Source organism: Ostrinia nubilalis, chromosome 19, assembly GCF_963855985.1.
Source record: "Ostrinia nubilalis chromosome 19, ilOstNubi1.1, whole genome shotgun sequence".
Taxonomy (NCBI): domain Eukaryota; kingdom Metazoa; phylum Arthropoda; class Insecta; order Lepidoptera; family Crambidae; genus Ostrinia; species Ostrinia nubilalis.
Genome location: NC_087106.1, coordinates 394,468 through 409,995, shown reverse-complemented (window position 1 = coordinate 409,995; position 15,528 = coordinate 394,468). Strand labels below are relative to the sequence as shown.

General features: G+C 36.9%; 1 protein-coding gene across 1 annotated transcript in view; it reads left to right on the top strand.

Annotated features, from left to right (window-relative positions):
• Positions 1-15,528, top strand: part of LOC135081010 (neuropeptides capa receptor-like) — a 94,337-nt gene that overhangs the window by 66,367 nt on the left and 12,442 nt on the right. The window contains exon 4 of the mRNA XM_063975732.1: positions 6,103-6,262. Coding sequence (XP_063831802.1) covers positions 6,103-6,262 — 160 coding nt within the window. The remainder of the gene's footprint in view (positions 1-6,102; positions 6,263-15,528) is intronic.

Genomic DNA, 15,528 nt, shown 5'->3' with positions numbered 1-15,528 from the left:
CGACTATCCGCCCGGTGAGCACCGGCAGTTTCCACCCGCTGCACCTGCACGCCTGGCGGGGCTGCAGGTCGTGGCGGCGCTGTCGCTGGTGGCCGCCGCGCCCTTCGCGCTCTACACCACCGTGAGCTACCACGACTATCCGCCCGGTGAGCACCTGGCAGTTTCCACCCGCTGCACCTGCACGCCTGGCGGGGCTGCGGCGCGCCGTGTCGCTGGTAGCCGCCGCGCCCTTCACGCTCTATCCGCACGACTATCCGCCCGGTGAGCACCTGGCAGTTTCCACCCGCTGCACCTGCAAGCCTGGCAGGGCTGCGGCGCGCGCTGCGGATCGTGGCGACGCTTTGGGCCGTGTCGCTGGTGGCCGCCGCGTCCTTCACGCTCTCCACCACTCTGTATCCTCCCGGTAAGGACTGATGAAAGAAATGGATACCAAAGAGTATACCTGCGACCACTCATACAACACACTGTCCTTGAGCCCAACAAAGATTTTCAAACTAAATGAGTAATCTATCTAATCTATCAAATACTTGCCTTCTTATGCATAAAAAAACGAGGTATTCATAATAACTGCTCCTGATTAGTATCAAAATACTTTTACTCAACATACCCCCTTCGAAACAATACCAGCATGCAACCCCTAGGCTATGCCCTAGGCCTGTTCGCCAGTACACTTACAATAGAGTAGAAAATCATGTCAATGTTATAATAAAAACATCAGTCGAAAACTAACATAAGATACCTACTTTGGAATAATTTGGTCATATCTGGAGCTACTTTGTGAACTCTGCTTGACATTACTTTCAAGACAGCCTGCAGGTATATTCTTTGTTTCGAAAAGTGGCAGCTGCCATTAATATTATCCTTTTATTTATTATCCCAAAACGGACAGTAATATACAAATGAAACAAAAAGTTACCTACAACCTTTTAGGGTCATACGTCTTGTTTTTATGAATTCTTAATAATATTTATTGCGCTGTTGTGTACACTTGGCCGCGAATGTTGTATATGTAATATTTTTCCTAGATAGCACTGAATTATTACAAGTCCTTGCGATAAAAAAAAACCGTCTGAATGTAAAAATATGGAAGAAAACAAAAACTACCATAGTTTGCTTTTTCAATGACTAAAGTAATTTTTAAGAAGTTTTATTTGAATTATACCTAGCTCATCAAAGAACGAAAATAGTAAGTTATTCAGGAGACAACCTAAGTAGACAAAGTAAAAAGGATGTTTCTTTTGAAGCAGATGAAGTTTACCCAAACTAAAAATAATCTTCTTTACTCTATGAATGTTTATTTAATACGCATGCTTCTGAGTGTACGTAGCGTTAGCATATTTTAATATTGTAAGTACTGACATGCTTATTCCCGCAGAGCTGGCTTTACTGTCACATAAAATCTTCTTGTAAATTGCTCTCTGCATATTAACATCCTTTCCACAAAATTATTTACAATGTAATTTATTCCTTAAAGTGAAGATTTGTGTTAATGTCTGTTATTTACTTTTATTGTAACTGGATTAGAATATTTGAGAGTTGCCTGTTTATTAAAAACAGGATTTGGAGTTTATTTCACTGTACTTTTCACACATCAAAACATATCAATAAAAATATTAATTAAGCTGCTAGGAAAAGTTAAAAAGTAAGTACCTACCTACCTATTTCGTACACATGAAAATTTTCCAAACAATTTATTTTTAAGACTGACAACTCTGTAGCGTATAAAAGATCCTGTGCCCTATTTGAATCTCAAACAGTTGTCTCCGCCAGAAAGGGCACATATAGCGCGTAAAGTTTTGTTTACCCCGCCGTATATTCCGATATGCTATCTACAAACACACTCAGTTCTGTTTGGCTCCAAAACTTTTCTTTTTATATCATTTGCAGGAGTTGACGTCAAAGCCAGTTTTGGTAAGTTTTTGCGTTTCTGTAATAGTTATATGCATAACCTCTCTCAGTATACAAAGCGCAGCAAAATAAAACACAACAGAAAACATTTTTTTGTGCAGTCTCATTTAGTAAGTGGTGGTGTGAGTTTAATTATTAAAATAAGTCGTATCTTAAAGCCACGTAAAAAGTCCCCAGGGAAAACCTGCGCGGAAACCTACGGCTTCGTCCGAAGTTTTTCATCTTACTTGTTGGTATGAGCGGTAGTGAGAGTTGGACTCCTTGGAAACGGTGCAGTGGTAGTAGCACAGAAGATACCACAAGCGGATGGAACCACGTAAAGATACTTCTGTCCAATGAGTGTTTTATGCCCGTTTTCACCACCATTCCTTAATTTTTAAGTGACCCTTATGAAAACGAAATTCCTGTTATGTGTTATAATTCTTCTTCTTCCTCGTTCCCTCACTGATGAGGATCGCGACCACAGATAGTGTTCCTCCACAGACTGCGGTCATAAGCTGTGTGGACCGCACGATGCAAGCTGCCGCCCACCGTCTTCCTCACCGCGTCCGACCATCTCGTCGGTGCCCTGCCCCGAGCGCGTCTGTGTTATCATAGGGGTCACTTAAAAATTAGGGATTGATGGTGAAAACGGGCATTAGACTTCTTTTTGGACGTTAGGTAGTAGATTTATTTGATCCTGAAAGTTCCGAGTCGAATTCAGAGTTATGATACCCGCAATAACAAAAACTCTATGTTTTCCACTTTGGTTAGGACCTAACTACTGAAGTTAAACATTACCACCCACATGATAGCAGTGTTAGTTCAGCACGTAGTAAAGGTTAAGATGTACGTAACTACGAGCAAGGGCTCAATGCAGATTCGGTTAGAACAATTCAATTTGCAACACCTACGTCTTCACACACGGACGTCTCCCACGGATAATAGTTTCATTCACCTAAGTTTCATCTGTTTATTTAAATACCTACTTTTTTCGACATAATCTTTTCTTGAACCTGACTGGCCTTGCGGTAACTATTTCATGTTGCATTTTATCCTGACTTTGATACGTTCAGCTCATTCGGACTGAAATTCAAATTGTAAGCTTATCAGACTTAGTAAAAGCTTGAATAATAAACCTTCAGTGTATTTTTACATTTCTCCAACAACGTAGTCCCTAACACGTGTCGACGCAACGCAGCGCAATGCCCGTGGGATCGCGTCGGCCGTACAAAACAAAAACTTTTTACAACCATTAACACACTTCCTCTTCCAGTTCCTCGGGCTGCCTGTGTGTATCGAAGCGCGACACGTCTTTGTTGGCTTAAGCGAACAAACCCAATTAAATGGCAAGAAACTTACAAGACTGACACAACACTATAAAATAATCGTGTAACGCGACAATGTCTACACTTGGTTTTAAGCATAGGCCATACTACTAATAATCTAGCTTAGTTCACAAAGTTTAACTAAGTTCAATAGCAGATTTTAGCTTGCGTAGCTTTGCTACTTGCTTAGAAAATTACGACATGGACTAAAACGATTCGGCGATAAGCACCTACGCGTGTTGAGGGACTATGAAAGGAAACGCAAAGTAACGTAAATTATTATTAACACGCTGCATAGGGGGGAGAGATTAATTACAAAGTGAATTATGCTTAGCTACAATCGGCATTTTAGCTGGAGAAATATAAATTCACGCTTTCGTTACACGTATACTTTATTTTTAGCAAGTAGCCATGACTTTGAACGAATGTAGGTATTTATCTATGACACTAGTGGAATTATAAGCGCTTCTTCATATGCTCTCTACATTAAGCACTTAGTGGTCAAATGGATGTCCTTCAGCTATTGTGTGTGCCCAGTCAACTTGATGGAGAGGCTTTTCCGCTGCCCACAATGCGTTAACCGTTGGACGAGCGTGCGCACGATGAATACTAATGCATCACCTCCAGTCTAAACAAACGTATTGGAATAGATGTAAAAGGTTAAAAATACAGACGCATTTGGCACGTGAAAAGCCTATTGTGCAGTAAAATTACAAAATCAATTACTTATTTGGAATTACGAGTTACGAGCTTTAAAAATCAATATTATCAATAAAACGAGTTAGCATTCTTATTGTGTTTTTTACTCAATAACGCGTCAACCTATTCAGTTCATCGTCAGAATTTGGCATGAAATTCAGGCAATCCGCCACCGGATGCGTAGTGCCCACTAGTTACATACAAATTAATTCCATTACTGGCTTCTGTCCTTCCTGCAAACTTGCCTATTTGTTGATGCGTATCCTAATCTTAAATAGTAGTCAGTAGACCGCACTCGGGACATGACAATGCGATCCGCATTCCGTATAATTCGTCCAACTTGAAGTTAAGTGGTTACATAAGTAAGATAAATTTGACAATGGCATTCCATGAAAAAACGCGACCATACATGCGTGACAATATTGCATGCTCCGAAACCCAGATTTTAACAAACGGTTGCTTCTTTTGTTCGCAGATCGTGGAATAAAAAGCTCTACACGAGTGATGTTATCGTGTCACTAACATACGGCCACGAACAGTCAGAAACATACGGCTTAAAATAAAAATTCAATACACGTTTACAGTAAACAGAAAGGGCATACAGTCTAGAACTAAATCAAATTAATGTCTCCGTTATTAAGGTTAATAGAAATATTACACCGTTTTATTACCACTGTGTAAATAAGTCGCAAATTTATGCGACAGAAAATCCATTGTCTCAAGTCGCTCCGCTGACTTATGCGGTCATGAACACAGGATGTGAAATAAAAGGAAAATTTATTTGAGATTTACCAATATTTTAAATATTTTGTCCGCCTGTAAACTGTGTCCTGAAAAAGGTTACCACGTGTGCACATGTAAATTTGAGCCAGGAAATGTAAACAATTCCTTAGCCAATATTTGAACACGACATTGGATGGTCAAAAATGAAAAGATAGTGGAGATCGATGCACGTTTTTCTAGTTACACTTTATTTAGTCCATGACGACTAAGCATTTGTATGCTTAGTAGTCATGGACTAAATAAAGTGTATAAAATGCCGAAAAAATAGAACGGGCTTGGCGCTACACTAAACATTAGGTTTGCGAAAAGTATTATTGCTATCGTTCCAGCTCCAACGCATTAAGTGGCCTTTTTGACCCGTAACCCTTCTCGGCCACATCCGACAGTTTAACTTTTAACCCGAACTAACTCGCCTAGTTTTGGCTTTACCTGGTCAAGCAGTTAGACTGGCTACATATGGGTTACAGTGATAAGATATTATAACTTAACTCAGTAATTAAGATACTTGAACAATGGTCGTCTAAATTAATAACAGATTTAGATGGTTCAATACCAAATCACAGCCACTATCTTTGTAGTCTGGATTGCTATTCATTAGACCAGTCGAGCTTGGCAAAGGCTATGAAATATTTGTGGCGTTTACTAGATCTGGAATTCTGTTGTGTACCTAACTTTAGTAAACTCTCTCATAAGGACGAAAGTCAACACTGAAATAGGTATCCTAGGTAGGTAACCTAAGGCGGTTTAAGCAATTCTATTAAATACGGCAAAGTCGTTCCTTAACTTTTGACCTTCTAGCCAGGTTGTATGTGTATCTTACTACAACCGTAAAACTGTCCTCTCCCAGGTTGTTTTGAAGAGATCGCGTAGTTGAGTTATTAAAATAGTCAATATTATCGTAAATTCTGGAAAAAGTCAAGTAATTTTTGAGTTTACAACACTATTATATAGGGTCTATGCTAACGAGCCGAGCACGACCGAGCCGCTCTACTCGCGGTGTCAAGTGTGGACGTACAACGAGCCTACAATAATCTCTCTCATTTGCGCAATGCAAATTTTTTCGTGTTCGTCAAAAAACCGAGATTAGGCTGAACGCAGTCGAGCACGAGCCAAACGCACGAAGCGTACTCGTTCGAGGCTCGTAAGTTGCCCACAATACACGAATTTTGGCTTGTATAGTATGATGATCACTTGATCACACTTGCTATATTATTATGTTTGTCTCGAAGCGCTGGTATGGCCCAAAAGATAATGAGACATGTAAAGTTCCCCTTAAGGGCTACTTTTTTTTTACTGTGTTTGACTTTCGTAAGTGCCACCAGTGATCAAAATTGAATAAAATATTTTTGATTTTGATTTTGACAGGCCTTTATACCCTGAATGATAAATAATTCTGTATATCCAGGATCCGGCAACTCGTCCTTGGAGTCGGCCTTCTGCGCCATGCTGGAGATGCCGTCGTGGTACCTGTGCGAGCTGAGCAGCCTGCTGTTCTTCATCCTGCCCGGCCTCATCATCCTGTGCCTCTACGTCCGCATGGGCTTGCGCATTAGGTACGTTATGGGGTAGGTATCATTTGATTATGATATAAGTTATGTTGCTCTCTATATTTTTTATAGAATATTAGTAATGTGTGTTCTTCTTCATGTCGTGTCGACAACAAACCTACACAGCGTCAGCCCAAAACGTAATGTGTGTTGCTTTAATTAACCCCTCGTGCTAAGGTTTAAGTATAATGTTATGAGTAAATTCACGTCAAAAATCCAGCGGCGGCAGGATCCGTACCAGCATTCCTCGATTCTCGAGTCGGCAGTCAGATAGGTCGTTGGGTTATAGTCGCCTCTCACATTGTCTAGACTTCTAGAGACACTGAATTCCATGGTTGTTTTTTTTTAATTTGAGCGGCTATTCTGGGTCTATGAAGTCCCAGTATCACTACGACCGGTACCGATCTATTGTGATCGCCACTATTTTCCTTACAGTTCGCCTCCGAGTCCGACGAACGACAAAATATTTATAACAACCAAGGATGAACCTTGGTTGTTATAAATATTTTGTCGTTCAAAACCAGATTTAGAATTAATTTAATTTAAATGTCTAATATTAATTACAAGATTTACTAGATGCTATATCATAGAAGGTTAAAGTGTAAAAGGTAATAACAAGTTCTAAAATACGATAATTCCTCTTCAATTTGCAAAATAATCAACTATCTAGTTTTAGCTTGACATTTGTAACAATTAGGCGGATTTATACTGATCCTTAAAGAAGTTTTTTCGTTTGTAGGCTCTACTCTGAGTCGTTTGTAAGCAGTTATTTTAAAAGCTAAGGGAGCGTGGGTGCGGCAATTTAGAATTTTCTTCATTTTCCGTCATGACGACTGTAATCGGTGTCTATTTTTAGTCAAATGAATCAAGCTTAAACATGCAAGATTTAAAACTACGAGCAGGTATACTAAAGTCGATGTTTTTACAAGCTTTTATTTACTTTCACATGTATTAAACTGTTTTCAATTTTAAGTAAATTTTAAGTAAAATTTGCCGTACTAATACTATCTGTAAATCGTGATTCCTTCCTCATTTTCATTCATTTCATTTCAAGTAAACTTGTCAAGTTACTTTAACAAATTACAATAAAGAATAAGATTATGAGAATAATAATTATTCATGCTCATTCTAAACCTTGACAGTTGAGTTCAAATAAGTATATTTTTTAAAGGAGTGAGAGATATTTTTATACAAAGGGATTATAATAAGGGCAAAAAGCAAAAACGTAACTATGTCGCCGGGGCATTGCGAAATGACCCAAAACTAATTACGGCTGGTTTATTATTAGCCCCTCAAACATTTAGGCTTCGTCGACAAAGGTTTAAAAATGTACCCCGACTCGCAATAATAACAGACACAAAGCTTTGTAACGAAATCAACCTGAACGAAAGGAATTTTTTAATTACAAATTACTTTCTTTGTGAAAATACCAGGGGTGATGAACCTTTGAAGACTCAAATAGAACAAAATTAGATCTAATGATCCATGTAATGGTAATCAACATTTCTTAATTGTAATTTTAAAAAATCAACACGCTTTTTAAACTCACAGGAAATTGACAGATGTGTTGGTACAAACCCATATCACTCTACTATGAGCTTTACTAAGCTACATTAACATTTTAGAAATTGAAGTGCCAGTGACGAGATATGGGATGTGGGTCATGTGGGTGTGGATAGAAGCTCTCAGTAAAATTCTAAATATTTCCAAAGATATATAGCCATATCTTTCAAAGAACCCGCCCTCATTATCCTCGCGTAGAGACATATTGATAAAGCAACAAAACGCCCTATTTAATCTCTAAATAACGAAGCTTTATAACACGAGAAAAGTAACTCTACGTACTACTCTTAATATACTCGTACACACACAATGTAAGTTGATATTTTCAAGGGAATGTTTTATTTTGAAACTGAATCTTTTGTGTAAATTAAATCTTTCATTAACTAATATAGACAAATGCCTAGTACCGTTCAGTGCGTTTATAGTAAATATATCTGTCATATTTATTGATTCTATAAAGTGCAAAGATACAATTAGGTAGTACAAAATAATCAGTTATTGCCCTTAGCTTGGGATCAGGAATGATCAGCTATCTGGAGCTGTAACCCCGTTGAGACAAAGCAACTCTCGTGCCAGATTTATATCCGAAATAGCTTTACGGAAATAAGTAAACTAAAACTGTCACTGATTTTACTTTATCTAGAAGAACTGGCACTGTAATTACGAGTATTAACATTAACGTATTAAAATATGCAATATACCTACCTACACGTGTTTAACTGGAAATATGCCTTATTTGTGTTCTATCTAAAAACCTTCAATTAATTACGAGAGAAAAGTATGTTTTATTCAAGATTCTTGATTCTCGTTTACACGAAGTAAAACAAACCAGAAGTTCTCGTATTCTACTGACATTCTTCCCGTTATTGAAATTGATACCGTTGGAGTTATTCAACAAAAGACTCTTAGGAACAATTTATGTTTATGCTTCGCCACAACATAGGATGGATGAAAAGACGATTGTAAGGCTTTATGGGAAACAAATTGTGTAACATTACATCGCAAATACGACATGGTTTTAAGCTCAAAACACACATTTTGTGAATCTAATCCATCGGGTGTGGTGTATAATTTAGGAATTCTTATATTAAAGATCGTGTGGATGGCGGAACGTACGAGTGAGCCACACTACATTCACTCGTCCTAACGATCGAAACTACGTAAATTGGCGAGGTCTGGTATTATATTCAAACTTATTCCTGCTGATTGCAACTAGGTACCAACATTTCACTCAACACAAATCTTTGCGCTTTCTTTGAAAATTAACACGAAGAAGAAATAACTAACTTGCTCTGTGTGAATAAATTTCCTCCTACAGACAAATGAACATCGTTATTTCTGTACTAAAAATATAACAAGTGTACCATGAAATATTTTCATAGTGGAAAATTTATTTTAGCAGTCATAACGTGCTAGCAACCAATAACATGATTTCACGGGCAAACTGTAAAATTACCGACTTAAAACTTTACGTAGCAAAGCTCCAAAGTTTCATGAATGCAATATTCGTTTCAGTTTAGGTAAATCGCTTGGTATGCAGCTCTTTTATTCCAAACGTGCAATCAGAAACAAACGTTTGATGCTTGCTACAGCGGGCGAAACGTTCAAACTTTTTGATATTTTATTTAAGGCCGGGTAGCAGAGAAAATGGCGAAAATGAGGTTTTCATTTTTCATTTTTGAGGTACTAAACAGTAAAATTAAAGGCTAAGATTTTTATTGGGCATAGTTGAGGATATTTTCTAGGGCTATTAACGGATGGAAACACGATTTGATGAAGTTGACTCGATAGAATAAATTCCCAAAGTTACCTCTATTCGTTTTCTATTTATGGTTTTATTTTTAAAATAAGCGATTTGAGATTCTAAATCTTTTACTAAACTAAAGTTCAGAAATAACTTGAGGGCTTTTAACGGATGAAATTTTTATATTGCGTCTTATTTAGTTACTATGTTAAAAAATGTGGAAAAAATCGTCCATGACGGCTTGGACAATCTCAATCAGTCGCGCGGTGGCGCTTACGGAGGACGGACGCGTGTCAGTTTTTTGGCCGTGACAGTTCGCGATTTGTCAATATTTTTGACAATGATGACTTTGATGAGTCACAGTATAATAATATCAGTGTTACTGGAGAAAGCTTAAATTTTTGATAATTAAAAATTATCAATTTTGTCTACCTATTGAAATTTTAATCGTTCGCATCCTTTTAAGCGAAGACTCTACTCATGATACATAGTACATTCCTCAAATATGAGACAAAATCAATTAATTAAAATTACATTTTAATAGTACCTACATACAATCGTCTTACACTCTTTAGAAGAGCACACTGACACAAATAAATAATAAAAAATACTGTCTAAGGTCTGTAGCTAAAGGTCTAAGCTGTAGATAGAAGAATCTTCTACCCAAAAAGATGGCAGATGCAGCAGATGTCAACGGATTTAAAACTGGAGTTCATATGACTCCTTGTAGACTTGAGTCTCTAGAGCGTCCCTTCCTCCACCATGCGTAAGAATTTTCACAAAAATACTGTCTAAGGTCTGTAGCTAAAGGTCTAAGCTGCAAGATAGAAGAATCTTCTAGCCAAAAACATGGCAGATGCAGCATATATCAACGGATTTAAGACTGGACTGGCACCACCTTGCAATGTCATCCTCTCATTGTTATCTGTAATGTAAATTATTTTTAAAATGTATTTAAAAAATAAAATGTTCGTTTTATTATTTCAATAATCTGACACAAACACCTTTGTTCGCAACTGTACTGACGAAACCTCGATATTATACCGTTAATTTAAGATGGCAAGCTTTTTGCTGCGGTAATGCACTCCAGGTAACCGTGTGTGATGCTTATTGCTCATAGTGATTTTCGATACAGAGCCCCGTACATACGTTATACATAAATTATGGAAAGAAAACACCCAGACCAATACAAACAAATATGTATGCAATTTTAGTATGATATTTTTATTTATTAATAAACAAAAAGATTGAACAAAATTGATGCGTGTACTGATTAATGTAATTAACCACATGCAAAGCTTTGTGAATTGCAACAACTATAATTTATTATCCAAGCTCTAAATAATCGCTACTACGAGTAACATAACTGATCATAAAATGTTTTTCCAATCGCTCAAGCTCCCGAGGATCTACCGATAGGTCGGGTGACGTAATCTTGAAATTCTTTTAGCCGGCGCGGAACTTCCGGAAGGTCGGGTGACGCCACGCCTCTTTGAACCGTGTTTACTTTGGCAGTTATATTCTATATTTATTCGATTCTAAAATATATTCCCAAAAATTTTGAAAGTTGTTTTAATTTGTATCACTTGGATATGATTTGTATTAGAAAGTGCTGTGAGTGTGACGCTTGAACGGAAGGAAGTCAACCTAACCTAACCAACTGCGTATTTCTATACTGTGTAGCCGCGAGAGCTCTTTGGCGCGCTGTCTTCGGCGAAGTATTGCGCGCGCAGATTTTGACAGCGCGAAATACCTACTTTAGCAGAAATACCAAGCCTTAACAGTGGAATACACCGTCTGAAATTATGTTTCTGCTTCATAAAGCAAAAAGTTTTCGTTACATTTTTGTATTAAGGTGGAGTTTGATACTTCAAAGCTACATAATCATTAGTTACTAAAACTAGTGTAGGCGCTTAGGTACTGATATTTTAACAGTTTTTATTACTGATATTTTAAGAAATTCATAACAAACTTTAGCATAATTTTATTTTGGGTGATTAATTTTAAATATTCGATAAATTATCTTATTTTGAGACTAAGCCAAGCTTTAACTGTAGGTACATTGAGTTCAATAGATTGGCAATGAATAGGTAACCGAAATACCTACAGATCCTAACGTGGTGCGTATTGCAATTCGAGTACGCCGTCTGAACTCTACGAGTTTAGGCGTTTCTCAGAACAAGCTCTGGTACGGTAGCAAAATATGTAAGCTTATCAAGATTTGCTTGATTGAAATCGTCAGTGTGAGAATAACTCTGTTAATTTGTTAGTGAAGCTATTGAATAAGTAGTAAATCAGACGAGGAAAGCTTTCCTATTTATATTTTGCCTTTCACCCAAAAAAGCAACATTCATGAGTGAAATACTACTTATTGCTGCTTGCAATATTAATACGAAAGTGTATTCAATTAATTTAATGCGATACTTAATCACCTCATAATAATATCTAAGTAATCAAAATTGGGTAATTAATTGAAAAGGTTGAGTTAATAAGCAATAACCAGTGATGATATTTCTGTCAGTGTCACAGCTGACTGATCATTGGCGTGACAGCTTTATCCAACACAAGACATTTAATGTCATTAACATCAACAGGGGGGTCCATATTCGGTTGCATAAAAAATATTCCTTCCGCTTCCGCAACCAGCCTCAGCCGCTCCAGCTCGCACGGCTGCCGGATAATATGTTACAGCGAGCGAGGACCGCACTCCCTCCGCGCCTCCGGCTTTTAAATTACACTCTAGTATAGGGCAGACTAGTACCACGTGGAAGAGACCACGGCCAGTCGGGATCAACATAATTTCAGACCAGGCAAGCTTAATGTTGTAAAAGAAATGTGGACTGTATAATATTTGCGTTATAATAGATAAGAGGGATTCGAGATCAAACAGAATGTATTTTCACGAGCTTAAGTTTTCTAAGAAACAGGTCAAAAATTAAGAACAAAAATGACAATGATACAGAGAATTTAGTTTTTGCAAATCTATAAGCCGAAAGAGTATAAAGGTGGAAGGAGGATCGTTCGCAACATCACAAATACATAATTATTTACTCTTCAATGTTGGTTGCTCTTATAGACAATATTTATGACTTTATATGTTATAAATAATTAAATTATGTTTATAGTATTTTATTAAAAACAAACTTTATGTAAATAAAAATTATGTTCTTTACATTTATGATTATTTAAATTATGGTATTGAAAATTAGAGAAAGTTATTATTATGCCTAAGAAACCTTTATGCATTTAGAAAACTATGCATATCAAAGTTTATGCGAAAAAACTTTATGCAAATACTGTTATACCAAACTAAATTATGATGAAAAATGTTATGCGTCTGAGAGGGCACCCTCAACAGGGTCGGCGTCTGACAGTTAATAATACAGAGACTGACAGAGTTCGCCAACCTCTGGACATGTGTGATTGAACACAATTATTCAATGAAGAAGCCATATTAATTACGACATCTGTGAAGGAGAGTTAGCTTTGAAGATATTTAACATGTACCATCGGCAACAGTGTTAACTATCCATTGCCTGTCATGTCGTCTCGTTCTATCGCAAAGAATCTCCATTTGATAAGAGCGAGAGCAAAAACGGAAATGGATATTTAACAGTGTGGCCGTGTGTACATAGTATTGCAAACTAAAATATTAAAAAACTTTTAGCGTAGAAAGGAACCACGCTGAAAGTCTTAATAAGCTTTTACTATTAGATAGGTACAATTTTAATGTAATTTAGAAGTAGTGGAAAACTTTGTATTTTTTCTATTTAAATAAAATCGAAATAGACAAATGTCTTCAAAGAACGTACTCGGAGAACGAATTTCAAAGTGTCGATGTCAATGAGCTAAAAATATTTCAATTTAAAGTTGGAACTGATTCAAGAAACTCTTCGAGCGCCATAATTTGTTACCCGAGACGTTTGAGCCCGCCGCAAATTACTCGCCAAACACAGAGGTACTCAACATTTTCTTTATAACTCAGTAAAACGAGAAAATATAGTCATCCTCTTCAGAAATGGTTTACTATCTATCAATTACATGCTGTTATTATTATTAAGGCACCTGTTGTCCCGAAGCAGTGGTAGTGTTAATACTGGGACGTGTAAAAGTCCTTTTTAAAAGAGTTACCACAAAAAGTTAAAAAGTTTTACCACACTAAAGAAAATAATAGCTCTTCGGTGTAAAGTAGCTCAACATCAGCTTTGGTAACGCTTACAAGTACGCTTTCTGCTGCTCGAGGTATAATATGATTGTTCGAAGACTTTATTATCTATCCGAGAAGTTTATCAAAGAAGGTTGACAACCACTGGTCCAACGTGATTAGATTTCTGCACGCGTGAAGAAAGGGCTGACCTATTCCGGATTCTTACCTTTTGTGGGACAAACAACCTATTTGCAGCAAATGAAATTGAAAACTATAATTAATCACATGACCTGAATCACTGAACATATTGTAAAAGTGCAACTCATACCGGATGTATTTGAGCCTGTAATTAATTTACCTACAATATCCATTCAAAGTTTTGTATAATTTCATCGAAGGTGTTGGAAATTTTCGGCGTGGGAGTTAAACTAATAGTAAACTAGTTATTTATTAGGGTGTAAGTATCAACAAAATATGTTTACATTTTATTATCTTCGTATGAGAAGATTGATTCCTAGTTTTGTAGTCGTGAAATAAACATACTTTAATAAAGTACCTACCTATATACTATCCGAACGATTTGCGAATAAAGTCACGGCTGTGCATTAGCGTTATTTTACGTAAACAGTCACAAACAACTTATTTAAATGTAGATTGATGAAATCGCATCAAAAAGTTTACCGTGTTGACGTACTACGCGGAGATTGAATTATTACCTCTACTGAAGTACGTAATACAATTACAGGAGTAAATCTCTAACTGGATTCGCCGGCATTGGTAATCAGATTGAATTAAACTCCCAAATCGGTTGACGCGGGCGCTGCCCTCGCGCGCATTCGAATTCGGACATGTAAGGGAGATCAATTAGAACTAATGTAATTAATATCGCATAGCTTTGTGTATTACCTACGTGTCATTACGTGAAGGCCCTTGTTTTATTGATTGTTAAAACTTCAAATTATCACGTTTACGAGCATTAGACCACTCAATCCTACAAGGAGCATCCTCGTTGTGGAATAAAAAACATATTTTGATTTTACAGGATAAGTAAGTAGTGACTGTATTTTTTGAAGCGCTTCTTCTCAGCTCCTTCCAAATGCTTGTAAAGGCTCCTTAAGTTTGCTCTTAAGGAGACTTAAAAGTACTTATTCATTTAGTCCACGTATATTAAGAAAGTTTTGATTTAGAGTTATTAATATTTAAGTTGGCGAATAAGCCAAGATAATTAACTTCTATAAAAACTATACATCATTGTCATCTATCACCCAATCCCTCGGTTAAGTTAACTTTTCCTAGAAGGTTAGCAAGTTCCTCTTTAAAACGATGATAATTTTACTATAGTAACGTATTCCCACAAGGAACAACTTAATTATTAATTACAATGTACAAATTCCAAATTAGCCCAGGAGTTCTGAAGAGGCAATTGTATTTTAGAACGTGCATCTTCGTAGGTTATTGTCCTGAAAAGGACAAATGAGTATGCACTCGTAAAAATAAATAATTTTAATTTGAGAATACTCGTGGACGTCATGATAATGATCAATTAAACATTTTATTTTACTGCAAATTAGAGCACTCTACCTATGATTCTTGCAATCGTTAGTGTGGTCGCCTCCCCATCAACAGACTTCACCAAGTCTATGTCGAGAACCTTATACTGTTCATTGCTTTGTCACTATACTTGTAACCATATGTTTACTATCCATCTCCTTATAATTCCTAATCATTTTAACAAAACTTGAGCGCAATCAATATCAAATAATAATGTACTGATGAAAATTGGAAATTCACGCACGCATACCCTGAATAAGTAGGCAATAATAAATCTTC